This window comes from Microcaecilia unicolor, chromosome 4 (assembly GCF_901765095.1).
Source record: "Microcaecilia unicolor chromosome 4, aMicUni1.1, whole genome shotgun sequence".
NCBI classification, from domain to species: Eukaryota; Metazoa; Chordata; class Amphibia; order Gymnophiona; family Siphonopidae; genus Microcaecilia; species Microcaecilia unicolor.
Window position 1 is genome coordinate 173,007,557 of NC_044034.1, and position 14,830 is coordinate 173,022,386.

At 45.6% G+C, this 14,830-nt stretch overlaps 1 protein-coding gene across 4 annotated transcripts in view; it reads right to left on the reverse strand.

The window, feature by feature from the left end:
- Positions 1–14,830, reverse strand: part of USP47 (ubiquitin specific peptidase 47) — a 309,973-nt gene that overhangs the window by 204,525 nt on the left and 90,618 nt on the right. For all 4 annotated transcript variants that reach the window (XM_030200979.1, XM_030200978.1, XM_030200980.1 and 1 more), the window contains exon 6: positions 9,410–9,555. In XM_030200979.1, coding sequence (XP_030056839.1) covers positions 9,410–9,555 — 146 coding nt within the window. The remainder of the gene's footprint in view (positions 1–9,409; positions 9,556–14,830) is intronic.

Consider the following 14,830-nt stretch of genomic DNA (forward strand, 5'->3'; position numbering starts at 1 on the left):
CAATGAAGTAGACAGAATATCTGCCTTGCCCCTGCTTGGCTTCGAAAAATGCAACAATAGCCCGGAGCACCAGCAAGGAATCTACAGTGGCCTGAACACTGACCGCCTTGGTTCCCTTTCGACAAGGAGATTGCAAGAAGAGGAGTGACTGGGCAGGAGAACTCCAACTTGTAACTTTCTGTAAGAATATCCAGAAACCACTGGTCGACTGTGATTTTTGCTCACTCCTCCCGAAACTCCTGAAGACGTCCTCGCACCGGAAGGAGACGACAAGCCTCGCATCACTGCGAATCTCGGGAGACATTGGGCACTCTAGCTAATTGAGATGAGGACTTCCTGTCCACATGAAAGGAAGACTGGCATGCCTGAAAGCGGAACTTCTGTCCATATTGCTGACAGCCAGGTCGGTAACATCTGCTGTCTCGAATTCAAGATTCACAGCCAGGTCGGTAACATCTTGAACTCGAGAATCCCCTGAATACAGATGACCAGAGGCTTTGAGCTTATCCTCCAACAACCATTATGGCTCAGCTTCCCCCAGTTCTTTCACCAAGTTACTGAAGTTCTCCAAATAGCCACTTACCACGAAAGGGCTGTTTAACTAGATGTGAGTTTGACGCTTCATCTGCTGCCCTTTGTCGCAACCAAGTTGCCGACATGCCATGACAGCCAAAGACATATTGCAGGCCATAACCAGTGAACAGCATCTCCCAACTAGGTCAACCTCACTTCCAGCTGCGTGTTATGGCGCTCGTCTTGTGTTGCAGACTGCTGATGCCACTTCAGGTATGCTCTTGCCACAAATGAGCTCCACACTGTCATTTGAAGGCCCAAAGAGGCCACTTCAAAGGCTTCTTTAAACAAGCCTTCTAGATTCCTATACTGTAGGTCTTTTAAGTCAATGCCCCCCCCCCCCCTTCAACCGGCATGGTGGTTTTCTGGGAAACTGCAATTTATCTTTTTCCTACGGAACCAATGGGTAGAGGCAAGTCATGGCTTTTTCCTTTCTCAGCCCTGCATCCGGTGAGATCCATTCTACGGTAATAAGGTCCTGAATGTCTGAATGTATTAGGAAGGCCTCAGAAGGACCTCTAAGCCTCCTTGTGATTGACAAAGATAGCACTCCTGATGCCAAAGCAGAAAGCTCCTCAATAAGCACCACCAGTGTCTCAGAAATAAGAGTACTGACCTTTTCTTTATGAAACAAACCTCAGAACTTTCATTCACCCTCCTTCAATGATGGCTGCTCTTAACAGACCAAGGCCAGGGAGATCACGTGATGCTTGTCTAGAAAGAGGCTGTCGCTGAGCTGAGCTCCTGGCTTCCCCGACTGAACATCTACCCATACGCTATTTTCTTTAAGTTTATTTTTGTGGTATATGAATAGTTTTGGATTGCTTACCTGCTGTGGAAATGCCTGGGCAGATTGGATCTTCTTCCTGGCTAGGAATGGCGTCTAAACAGGCGAAGAAAGACAGGACTCTGTCATGTAATGGATTCCAAGATGGCAGACGAAGAAAGCACGAGCCCTAAATCTGTGGGTTCCGCAGAGGTCTCCCTTGGATCTAAAACTGCAGAGGATTACAGACCAGCTGGTGGGAATTGATGAGAAGCTGGGCACTATTAAGTCGGATCTTTCCCTATATCAACAGCGTCTGTCTGATGTTGAAGATAAATTGCAACAGGAGGAAGTGTCACAGCAATCTCTGCAGCGCAAGGTGGAGCTTCTGGAAGCCAAATTGGAGGATCTCGAGAATCGGGTACGGAGGAGTAACATACTGATGGTGGGGCTCCCTGAGACGATAAAGGATCTGGAGCTGCAGGAGTTTTGGGAAGGTTAGCTTCCCAAGGTGTTAAAGTTACAACTTTTGGCAGGGCCTCTGCGCATTGAGCGCGTCCATTGCTTGGGGCCTGGAAAAACCAGTGACCCGCGTCCTCGGGTTGTGATACTTAAGGTATTAAACTTTGCTCACAAACAAGACATTTTTTGTGCTATTCGGCAGACGGGTCCGTTACAATATGAAAATTGTATGAGTCACTGTTTTCAAGACTTTTCTGCTGGAGTGTCCACACAACGGCGGGCATTCAGAGAACTCTGCAATTTGTTATTTTCCAAAAAGGTCCAGTTTGCTCTGCTATATCCTGTTCGATTGAAGATTTGGTATAAGGGGACACAGAAACTCTTCACTACGACAGAGGAGGCTTTACAGTTTGCGCGACAAGCGGTGGGCACTTTGGATTGGTCATGACCTGTTGTGTTGAGGACAGAATTAAAAAGATCAGTATTTGTCTAGTTGGGAGTAAATCTATATGAGAAAGTGTCAGAACATCAAGATTCTATGTGGTAAGCCTGTGGAGCATGGAAGATTTTTTTTTTTGGTGTGTTTGTGCAGCGGTAAGAACCTTCCAGCTTGGGCAGCATGGAGGGATGCCATGAAGCAGGCGGGACTGTCTGTGCTTGACTCTGGTGGCCAGAACTCACCCAGATGGGCCTATGAATATTTTGGACACACTCATTATTTGTGCTGGATGCGAGTCACTGGGATGTGGAGCTGTCATGTAAGACGTTCATCAACGATGCAGTCTTTAGCTGGATAGAAGATTCGTTCCAGTAGAGGAAGATGTTCCTTTCCTTCTAGCTGTAGAAGTTGTTGATACGTGAAGCCAGAAGTGACTATGTTGGAATTGTAGTCTCTTCTCTACTTTGGACTGAGTTATGGGAGGTCTGTGCATGTGTGGAGGATCAAAGGGCGGTGTGGAGGATGTACATGTATTACATAATGTTTGGATGTGTTTATATGGTGGGTACTTTTGAAATAATGTATGCATGGCGAGGTTTTTTTTTTTTGCGTGTGGGGGTTGGGGGGAACTCACATGATCTTACTTCACAGAAGGTATGTGGGGAATTCCAAGGGGATGGGGTAGGGGGGTGGGAGGGGAAGCGGGGGTTAGTGGGTTGAAGTTGTGGGGTGTGTGTGAGGTACCTTTGGGTTTGTTCTGTGAAGGTAAATAGAGTGCTCTTAGAGGGGTCCGAGTGGTGGGTAGAGGAAGGGAGCCCAGGGGCTGGGGGGGCGGCCCTCCTTGCTTTTTGGACAGCAATGTTTTGTAATGACTGTGTGCGATTTTTGGGTCTCTGGGATCACTTAAGATAATTTCTTGGAATGTGAGGGGGGGGGGGGTTCCTCCCCTATAAAAAGAACCAAGGTGTTGCAGGCTCTGCAGAGATATAAAGCAAATATTGCCTTTATACAGGAAACATTTATCTTCAGGAGAACATGCTAAATTTAAAAGATGGTGGTTTGGGTCTTTGGTAGAGGCCCCTGCAATTGGCCGTAAAGCAGGAGTGATGATTTTCTTTCGGAAGGGGTTACAGATCCTGATTAAGTCTACGGTGGTAGGCCCGGAGGGCAGGTATATTTTAACCTCGGTGGAGGTAGCTGGTCACCCCCTAGTGCTCTGCAATGTATATGCCCCAAATGTTTTTGACAAGACCTTCTTTCAAGAGTTGATTGCTAAATTGACCCCTTATAATGGTGGGAATATAATTCTTGGGGGAGATTTTAATTTGCTGTTTGACCCTTCTGTAGATAGGTTGGGCTCTGGTGCGGGGAGTTCTTGGGGGGGGGGGGGGTTGTGGTGCCTTATCGCTGCTCTGTAATGCTTTAGATTTATGTGTGGCATGTTCTGCACTCTTCAGAAAGAGATTTTACTCATCTTTCTACAGCCCATGCTTCTCAATCCCGTATAGATTATCTTTTTGTCTCGGGTCCTCTTTTTTCTCAGATCTCTCAGGCGGAAATTGGCCCGTATGTGGTGTCAGACCATGCCCTAATCTGATTACTGCTCGACTGTCCCCCAAATGGAGGGGGAGGTCACTTCTGGAAGTACCCATTAGACCTGATAGGGGACCACAGGTTTCAGGCTTATTTGGCCAAACGGTGGGATGACTATGAGTTTCATAATGGTATTCATAAACAGCAGCCTGCTCTTTTTTGGGAAACGGCAAAAGCTGTGTTGCGGGGAGATATCATCTCTTATCGAGCGACAGCCCGGAAGCTTAGGGATAAAGAAATCCTTCATCTGGAGAAATTAGTTAAAAGCCGTAGAATTAAGTATGGAGGTTTTCCTTTTGACCCGCAAAGAGAAGCTTTGTTGGTGGCTCAAAAGGAATGAATTGTTACACCAAAGGGCGGTTAAATCCCATATATATTACAAATATCAACTGCTTCATTATGGTAATAAGGCTGGGCAACTGATGGCCCATATGGTCAGGAGAAAGGGTGGGTTCTCTCGGATTCTTCAGGTGAAGGCCTTAGATGGTAGGATGTTACGTTTGGATAGAGAGATGGCTGATCGTTTTGGCCAGTTCTATGGAACTCCAGACGAGGTCGGGTTAGATAGTGACTCGTATTTGGATAATCTAGTGTTGCCCAGGCTTTCTCCCCAGCAGTTGAGTTTTTTGAATAAGCCATTTATGGAAGGAGACCTTATGTTAGCTCTGCAGCACAGCGCTTCTCATAAAATGATGGGTCCAGATGGATATCACACTGAATTTTATAAGCAGTTTTATGAACAGGTTAAAGTGCCGTTATTGGCTTTGTTCAATTCAATGGTGACGGGTCAAACTATGTCCAGATAATCCGCAACAAGCGGAGAACACGAACGCCCCACGAGAGAATACAGGTATAGGAGAAAGTGAGATGTTTGACCACGGAAAACCAAAGACTGGAGGGATTAATTCTTAAATCAGTTGTTTATTGATGAAAAAACACACATATACAAATATAGATTAATAAAAGACAATGACTATACTAATATAAAATCAGGATTGCAAATAAATCAGTAAACAAATATTTAAAAAGTGTTTAAAAAATCCTTGTATATAGACCAAATAATAATAGTACAAGCTAAGAACTAATCAAATGAAAAAGTAGTCAGATAAAGAAAATAGCAATTTTTGTGTGCATAATTCTATGAATAATCATACAGGGTCAGACTATTCCAGAGACCTTCAAGTTAACCTAGATAGTTGTGATACCTAAAGAGGGGAAGAATTTAGAGGACCCAGGCTCCTATAGGCCTATTTCTCTCCTTATTGTTGATGTCAAATTATATGCAAAGATCTTAGCAAACAGACTGGCTATGGTACTTCCCGATCTGGTTGATGTGGCCCAGGTGGGGTTTGTGAAAGGACGGGCAGCAGTTAAAAATATTTGTTCAATCTTGGCATCTCTGGAAGTGGTGGCTCAGAAGGGCTCGTCTTCCCTTTTAGTTAGTTTTGATGCAGAAAAGGCGTTTGATCGGGTGAGATGGCCATATTTGCTGTTTGCGGCATTATGGCTTTGAGGGGGTTTTTTTGGAGGCAGTACGCGCTCTTTATTTAGAATCCCAGGCTTGTGTGTGGGTGAATGGGGTATGTTTGCAACAGTTTCACATTTTTAGGGGGTACAAAGCAGGGGTGCCCACTGTCTCCCCTTTTATTCGTGTTATCGTTAGATCCCCTGGTTAGAGAGGTAGCTCTTCATCCGGACATCATGGGAGTACTTGTAGGTTCTTCGAGGTTTCTTCTGTCGGCCTTTACGGATGACCTGCTGGTGCATCTTACGGACCCCTTTAGATCACTGCCCGCATTGTTGGAACTCTTTCAAGAGTTTGGGGACTTTGCTGGTTTTAAGCTTAATTACTCTAAATCTCTGGCGTTGGCCTCTACGGATGACATACGAAAGAAGTGGGGTTCGAGTTTTCTTCTTCGATGGGCAAAGGATTCTTTTCTTTATTTGGGCCTCTTTTTGTCCATGAAACTGTTGGACTTATATCATCTAAATGTTACGCGATTACTACGGGCCATGGAGACGCGACTGCGAGCATGGATGTCCTTGCCTCTTATGCTAAATGGTCGAATTCAGTTGTTTCGTATGGTGGAGTTCCTGAGATGGCTTTATTTGCTACTGCTAATGCCCTTTGACAGGGAGGATTATACGCCTCGGCAGCTGGAGCATCAATATTTTGCCCCTTGTCATTTTCATGTTTTGCTGCAAGCGCCGGGTCCTGTTATCCCGGTTCACTTGCGAATTAGCCTACTGTTATCTTCACTACGTGTGCTTTGGAGGGACATGGTGAGGTCTTGGGGATTGGATTTACGTATGACTGATTTGTTGCCAATTTGTGGAAATTTGCTGTTCAAACCTGGGACTGATAACATTACCTTTTGACACTGGGCACAGATGGAACATGTTTTGAATTTACAGGGTTCTTTGTTCAACCTGGGAGCCTTGGGCATTGGATACAAGATTAATAACATCTTTGCTTATAATCAACTGGCACATTATGTCAATTCTTTAGGTGCTGCCGCTTTGCGTTCTTGACGTAGTCATCAAGTGAGGCAGTTTTTTCAGTTGGTGCAGGGGAATCAGCTGTCGGTCTCGGGCCTTTATAAGGCCCTGGGAACGCTGCCTCTTTGTAAAGACCGGGAATCGATTAGACAGCGTTGGACCCGAGACTTGTCAAGGCCCAACCTCTCCTTAGATTTTAATGTCTTTGACTTCCAGGATTCCTTGGTTGACTGGTAATGCTGGCTTCCAGGAATGTCAATACCGCATTCTTCATACAGCGTATCTTACAAAAGCTCAGATTTTAAAAATGGGAGGGGGGGCACGACACTCCTTTGTGTGGGAAGTGTGGAAGGGCGCCGGGCTCCTTTTTTCATTGTTAATGGGATTGTTTTAGGGTGCAGAATTTTTGGGCCTCTATTCTTCGCTATCTGATGTTTCTACTGGGTTCTAGGATTTTGTGCACGCCTTCTGGAATTCTCTTAGACGAATATGAGCTTTTTGAATTGCAGGGCAGACTGGCTAGACAACTGATTCGTAAGGCTTGCTTGAGTGGCAAGAGGCTTATTTTGAGTCAATGGGTTAGCGACTCTCCCCCGGACTTCTGGCCCTGGAAGAATAAATTCCATGCTATTTGAGCGTCGGGGAGTACGGGGATCTCCTAAGAGATGGAAACAATTTCTTGACATTTGGGGACCATATATACAATCTTTGCACACTCGGGGCAGAAGTCTAGTGGTTAATTCTCTTTGCTACCCCTAGGAAGCGGGGGCTTGTTTGTCTTTTAGGTATGGTTGTGATCACAGAAAGTTACCTCTATATAAGATTCGAGGGGTGGGGTAGTGGGGATTTATTGAGGAGTTTAGTTCCAGTTATAGTTGGTGCATACTTACTGCTTGAGATGGATTGTGCACCTCGTTTTTTTTTTTCTTTTCTTAGTAGTTGATGTGTGAGAGGTGCTCTTATATCAGCTACCAGTGAGATACACCGCAGCTTAGCCTTGGGTTTAGGGACGGGAGAGGGAACGGGGTGGGGGAGAGAGGGGGTTGACAATAGCTTGCCCGGAATATGTTTTTATGTTGGGCGTGTTTCTCGGGGTTTGGTCTTAAATATGCTTCTGGTTGAGGACTGTGTGTATATGAGTAACACTATCTTACTCTTCCGGAACTTGGTATATGTTAACTAGTAAGGGGTAGGGGGGGGGGGTTAAATGGTTAAAAGTTTGATGACAGATGCTATTCTTGAATAGTCTTTATTTTTGTATAAGTTTTTACTTTGAATTGTCGTCAATAAAAAATGTTGAAACATAACAGACCAAGGTCACATCAGTAAGAAGGAAGAAGCAGAGATAGCCTCATCTTCCCACTCTTGAAGGTCTAAACGAGATCTCTTAGGAGCCGGAAGAGCAGCAGGGCGAGAAATTGAAGCACCTTGCAGCAACTCTGACTGTCCCTGCTTCAGTAAATAGGTCTGGTGCAACAGCAATATAAACTCCGGAGAAAACAAAGATCCTGATGCAGCTGAATGCTCTGTCAGGGACCCGAGTCTGTAAAATGGCAGCTGTGATCCGAGCGTGATCAGAGGCTGTTCCTCTGTCAGTCAGTCCTGACAAAAAGGTGCCCGTTCCCGTGCTCTCCTGCATCAAACTGTGCGTCAGCCCTGCAGGAGAGACCAAACTCCCTTGCATATTCGGACGCTGAGCCAAATCCGAAGATATGCTGCCGCTGACCATTTCCTCTGCATTCTGCAGGATTTCTGGCTTAAACACACTGAACACCCTGACGCTGGTCAGTGGGTCCCACAGTAGGAACACTGCTTGGCTGCCTCCACAGAAGTTGCCATTCACCCCAACTGGCACAAGCGCAGTACAAATAGGGTAGTCAGGATCCCTCCCCTGTACCAAGTAGAACATGCAGCCTCTAAAGTGGTTCTGAGTCAAACTTTAGATGGACTTACCACTGCTAGCTCCCAAAGCTTACCCCAGATGAGAAAGGATCAGGACTGATACTCTGTCCCATGTTCTCCCATAAACCTCTTTCCTTCTCATTTCTTTCTTTCTTTTTTTTTTTTAAAGGTGTTGGGCTGGAAAAGAAGAGCTTCACAGCAAACAGGGAAGAGGTGAAGGGAGGTTAGAAGTAAATTCACGGGGCACCAGAAACAAGGATCTGAACACCTGCAGATATGACTCTGCAGACTTAAGCCACCCGCAAAGCTCAACTGAGAACCAACAGGACCAGGAGCAAATCATTCAGAATTAGAAGCTGAAGTGTATCCATTTCATCTACTGGAGACAGAAAATATCAACGACTTGGAGAAGATGCCAAGACAGACATGTCTCAGCTCAGTTTTCATTTCTCATTTTCACCTGCTGGTTGATGGATACAACTATCCCACAGGTTCTGGAATAGTGGGAAACTACGTAATGGGGTAACAGCTTTTGTTTCGCTAGATGTTCCATCTTGGCTGTTGCTCCTACTTTCACATCATATACAAGCCATTGTATGGAAAAAAAAAACAGTTGAAATAATTTCAAGCAAGACTCCTGCATAGCCCAAAATTATGAAATCATTTAGGGGTTCTTTTACTAAGGTGCGCTGAAAAATGGGCTGCACTAGTGGAGGCGTGTGTTTTGGCCGCACGCAGATCTATTTTTCAGCGTGCCTGTAAAAAAGGCCTTTTTAAAAAAATATCTGCCGAAAATGGACATACGGCAAAATAAAAATTGGCGCACGTCCATTTTGGGTCCGAGACCTTACCACCACCCATTGACTTAGTGATAAGGTCTCACGCGGTAATCATCTATACGCATAGAATGACGATTACCGCCCGTTTTCCGTAACATGCAAGAAAATAAAAATTATTTTCTGATGTGAGTAGTGGATGCGCGTAAAAAAACAAAATTACCGCCTGGGCCACGAGGTAGACAGGCGGTAACTCCAAATTGATGCGCATAGGACACGTGTACACATCTAAGTAAAAGGGCCCCTTAACCAATCCTCAGACCTTCAATTTCATCTCTTGAAACTACAAACCAATAACATTTCTACAGTGAAACCAATACAATATGGGGAATAAATTACCTTCACTGCTGTCCCAGCCAAAGCTTCGTGTAACATCTGTGGTTTCAATGGCTCGCTTCTTACTGGTCTGCAATAAAACAAACAGCCTTTGTAGCTGGTACGGGATGCTGATCACTGGATCTTCTTCAGACTCCTCAAATTCCCACCTATTAAAAAATAAATAATTGCAATAAGATGCGTGAGACAGGAGGAGGAAGTGACGTCACCGTCGGAGATGGAAGCCTGAATCCAGAGCTCCGTCGGGGCAGTGAAGAAATAAGCGCTATTTCCTGGTTCCCTAACCCCCGAGATTGGTGGTTTTGAGGTGAAAGATATAGAGAAGTAATGGCGACACGAAAGCGGCTGGAAAAATTCAAGTTCGCCGCGGCACAGAAAAACGAGGCGGCGAACACGAGCCGCTCCCAGCAGAAAGCTCACAACAAAATGGCCGCCGCGGATTCTGGCTCCGAAACGGAGGACCCAACAGATCAACTAGAAAGTGATACCGAGCTGACTATACAAGAGGTAGCGAGGTGGTTTAAAGCCTTAAAGGCTGAAATGTCGGCGGTTCGGAAAACTATCCGTGAGGCGGTCACAGATATCCAAAAAGAGGTGAGAGAGATTGGAGGACGGGTGGAGCAGGTGGAAGAAGGGCTGGAGCACGTGGAGGGAGAAATGGAGGGCCTGCGTACTGCTCTCACGATCGTGCAAGCTGAAAAAGCAAAATTGCAATTAGAGGTGGAAGATCTGGAAAATCGCTCCAGAAGGAATAATTTGAGATTCAAAGGGGTCCCGGAAACGGACCAGAATAAAGACTGTGCACAGGTGATTCGGGAAATTTGTGCCAGAATATTGGATATAAATTCTGAGGGGCAGACTAATATGGAGGAGTCTGAAATAAGATTTGATCGGGTACATCGAAGTCTGGGGCCCAGGAGAGACCAGCAACCCAGGGACATTGTTGTATGCTTTAAAGACTATACTATCAAAGACAAGATCTGGAAGAAAGCCAGATCCCAGGGGGAGTTACTCTGGGACAATAAAAAAATTCTGGTGTTTCAAGACTTAGCGCTGGGCACTCTTCAGAGGCGTAGAGAATTCAAAGACTTAACCACATATCTCCAGCAGTCTAATTTCAGATATAGATGGATCTTCCCTTTTGGCCTCCAGTTTACAGCGGAAGGTATCACCAGACGAGTGGTTACGCTGGGAGAGGCTTGGAAGGTACTTACAGAGCTGGGATATACAAATCTGCCTCCGGCAGCTGCGGAGGGGAGATCAAGTGTAACAGCAAAGATAAAAAAAGAGTCATCCTGGCATAAAGTGCGCCCACGAAGAGAGAATACTTCACAGCTATCAACAGAGGAGAAAGTACCTTGAATGGACACGAGAGATACTCAGGATTTCAGTTACCTCAAAGGTTTCATGGGGTTTTGTTAAGAAAAAGATGTTATGCAGTTGGGGGGATTGTTCTGGAGTTGTTACAGGATGTCTATTTATTGTTGGAAAGGGTTCTGGGAACTCAGTAAAATCTGTGAAATATGGGGGGAGGGGACCGGGAAATGTTGTTGGGGGGGAAGAGGGCGATGAGCTCCGGCGGGGAGTGATTTCCTCATTACTAGCGGCTGGCGGGTAATGGCTCAGCCCAGCAGGGGGGGAGAGGGGGGGGAGGGAAGGGGATCAAGGGTCTTCACATTGGGTCATGGAATGTTAATGGTATGAACTCTCCACAGAAGAGAAATTTGATACATAGAGAATTGCAGAAACTTAAGTGGGATATTATATTATTGCAGGAAACACACATTCAGAAGAGGGATTTACACCTACTTAAACATAGGGGGTACAGCGACTGTATCTCACACTGTGATGCTAGAGGGGGCAAGGTGGGAGGATTAGTGATATACATCCGTAGACACATCCCACTGGTCATAGAAGAAACATATAGGGATACTTCGGGAAGGTGCCTGGCGATTAGGGGTCAGCTGTATGGCAAGGAGGTGACCATAGTAAATATATACGCCCCCAACTCAGGACAAGGAGAATTTTTTACTCGGATTCATAAGGAGCTCTCCCAGTTCCAGAAAGGGGGGATGGTCCTGGGTGGGGACTTTAATACTAGCATGACATTAATGGATCATTCAAAGGGGCTGATGGATAAGTCCCCAGCACACTGTACACAGTTAAAATCACTTGTCTCTGATTTAGACTTAGTAGATGTATGGAGGCTGAGACACCCAGGCCAGCGGTCCTATACCTTCTTTTCTCATGCTCAGAATACTTACACAAGAATCGATATGGTATGGTGTAGCCGCCAGTTGTGGGATCAGGTGGTTGATTCACATGTTGGGTCCATTTCCACCTCTGACCATGCCCCCGTGGAGCTTGAGCTCAAAGGTCTGACTGAGGAAAGGCGCCAACTCTTTTGGAGATTAAACGAATTGATTCTTGGGGATAGTGGGGTGCGGGATGACATTCGCCGGGTCATTCAGAATTATATGTTGGTGAATGACACTGGCGAGGTTTTGGATGGCACATTGTGGGATGCCCTAAAGGCAGTGGTGAGGGGTCACTTCATCAAATGGGGAGCCCGGAAAAAGAGGCTACGAGAGAAGAGGGAGTTGGACCTCCGGGCACGATTAGTGAAATTAGAATGTTGTCACCAAGAGGGAGGCTCTGGGATAGTCCTGAAAGAATTAAGACAGTGTAGAGCAGAATTAGAGAAACTGCAGGTGGAACACGTGGAGTTTTTACATACAAGACTCCAACAGAAGTTTTATGAATTTGGAAACAAATCTGGTCGGATGTTGGCTCATCTTTTGAGGCAGAGACAAAGGAGCCACACAATAACAAAAATAAAAGGGGCGGGCGATAAGATGTACTATAGAGATGGAGAAATCAGGGATCAGTTTGAGAAATTTTATCAGAAGTTATACAGCAGTGAGAGGGGGGCAGGGGGGGAAGAAATCAGGAGGGGTTTAGGAAAGCTGCATCTCCCAAGGTTATCAAGTTTGGAACGCAATCAGTTAGAGGCCCCATTTCGCCTTGAAGAGATCCAAAGGGTGATTAAGGGTCTCCAGGGAGGGAAGGCGCCCGGCCTGGATGGGTATTCTGCTCGGTTTTATAAGACTTTTGTAGGGGAGGTGGGGCCCATGTTGTTGAGGGTTGGGAATGCATGCCTGGCTGGCCAATCATTGCCGGGGAGTATGCATGAAGCGGGGATCTCCGTGCTTTTGAAACCAGGTAGAGACCCGGCGGTATGTGCCTCCTATCGCCCCATATCACTAATAAATCTAGATATTAAGATTTTATCTAAAGTAGTTGCTGATCGGTTAGGAAAGGTCCTGCCTTCATTGATTCATACTGATCAATCAGGGTTTGTCATGGGGCGGCAGGTAGCGGATAATATTAGACGCACCTTACATGTGATGTGGGTAGCCCAACAGAGGGGGATTCCAGTGGCCCTTTTGAGTACGGACGCAGATAAAGCGTTTGACAGGGTGGACTGGCCTTATTTATGGGAAGTTCTAGAACATCTAGGGTTTGGCCAGGGTTTGATAGGATGGATACAACGACTATATGAGAAACCAGTGGCAAGAATCAAAGTAAATGGGGGGTATACATCTGTTTTCCAGATTGAACGGGGTACCAGACAGGGGTGTCCGCTGTCACCGTTACTGTTCGCACTCTCGATCGAGCCCTTAGCTCAGAGGGTGCGTGAATCGGTTGACATTCCAGGAATAATGATAGGTGGCTCTGAACACAAATTGGCATTATTTGCTGATGATGTCTTATTTTTTGTAAATAACCCGGGGCTGCATCTTCCTATATTGATGGCAGAACTGAAGGAGTTTGGTAGGCTCTCGGGTTTTCAGATAAACTATGATAAATCTGACATGATTGGGGTATCCATAGCACAACCTAGGATGGAGGAGCTCTCTCGAAACTTTCCTTTTAAATTAAGGAGGGATAAAATTAAATATTTAGGAGTCCAAATACCAGCTCAGATTTCTCAGATATATCAGCTAAATTATATACCGTTATTCCGGCAAATACGCAAAGACATGGAGGGTTGGACGGGAAAGTGGTTGTCATGGTGGGGCAGGATAGCATCGATTAGGATGAACGTATTGCCCAGACTTTTGTTCTTGTTTCAAACATTACCGGTAGCAATCCCTGGGAGGGAACTGAGAACCCTACAACAGGCTATAGTGAAGTTTGTTTGGGGAGGCAAGGCCCCCAGGCTTAGCAGGAAGCTGCTCTGGCGTTCGACAGAGTTGGGTGGGAGAGGGGTTCCTAACCTCGAATGGTATTACTGGGCAGCACAAATGAAACTTATATCCCTGTGGGGTCAGGAGAAATGGTCGGTGGTGGCACACATGGATCAGGAGATGGTGCAGCAGCACAGCCTGCAGTCAGTAATATGGGCATCTTCTGCTTATCCTACTATTGGCAGGCTTACTACCAATCCGTTTGTTGGGCACTTGTTGGCACTATGGGGTTCCCTTAGGACACGCTTCTGGAAAACTAGAAAAACATCTACATACGCGTATATTCAAGGGGAACCTACTTTTAGAGTGGGGTTGGGAAATCCGGTAGCAAAGAGGTGGGCTGAGAGGGGCATATTGAGGTTTCGAGATTTATTGGAAGATGGGAAAATGAGATTGTTCACAGAACTCAAGGAAGACTATGGGGTTATGGACAGGGACAGATTCTTCTACTTACAGGTTCAACATTACATTTACACACAAGGATGGTTGAGAAACGATCCAGAGGACTATGAAGTCTTAGAAAACATGTGGGGCTCACTGGGAACAATGAAGGGAGTTATATCCCGGTTATATAAATTTATAAGGGGAGGGAGTTTTGAAAAATGTCTATATATGATTAAATGGGAAAGAGATTTGGAAAAGGAATTGACAGTTCATGAATGGAAGGCCATTATCTCGGAGGTCAATAAAGCATCAACATGCGTGTTATTGAAAGAAAATGCCTTCAAGGTACTCTCGAGATGGTATTTTACCCCATATAGACTACATATGATGTTTCCAGGGGCCTCCCAGTATTGTTGGAGATGTACAACAGATGTGGGAACTTTCTTGCATATCTGGTGGTCCTGTGGGAAATTACAAATGTATTGGCAATCTATAACGGCAAAGATAACTGCCCATACAGGCAAAAACTTTTTGTGTGAGCCTCAATGGTGCCTGCTGGGCCTGGGGAACAGACGAGGAGTCAAATGGCAAAGACGTTTGAAGAGGATGTGCTTGACAGCTGCAAAGAGTGTCATTGCTCGGTTGTGGAAACAGCAAGCGGCACCAACAGAGGAAGACTGGACTCTAAAACTTTCTCTAATTGAGGAGATGGAGAAATTAACTGATAAACGGTTGGGAATTTATAACAGGCAAGATGAACTCTGGACACATATTAGAGCAATGACCCAAG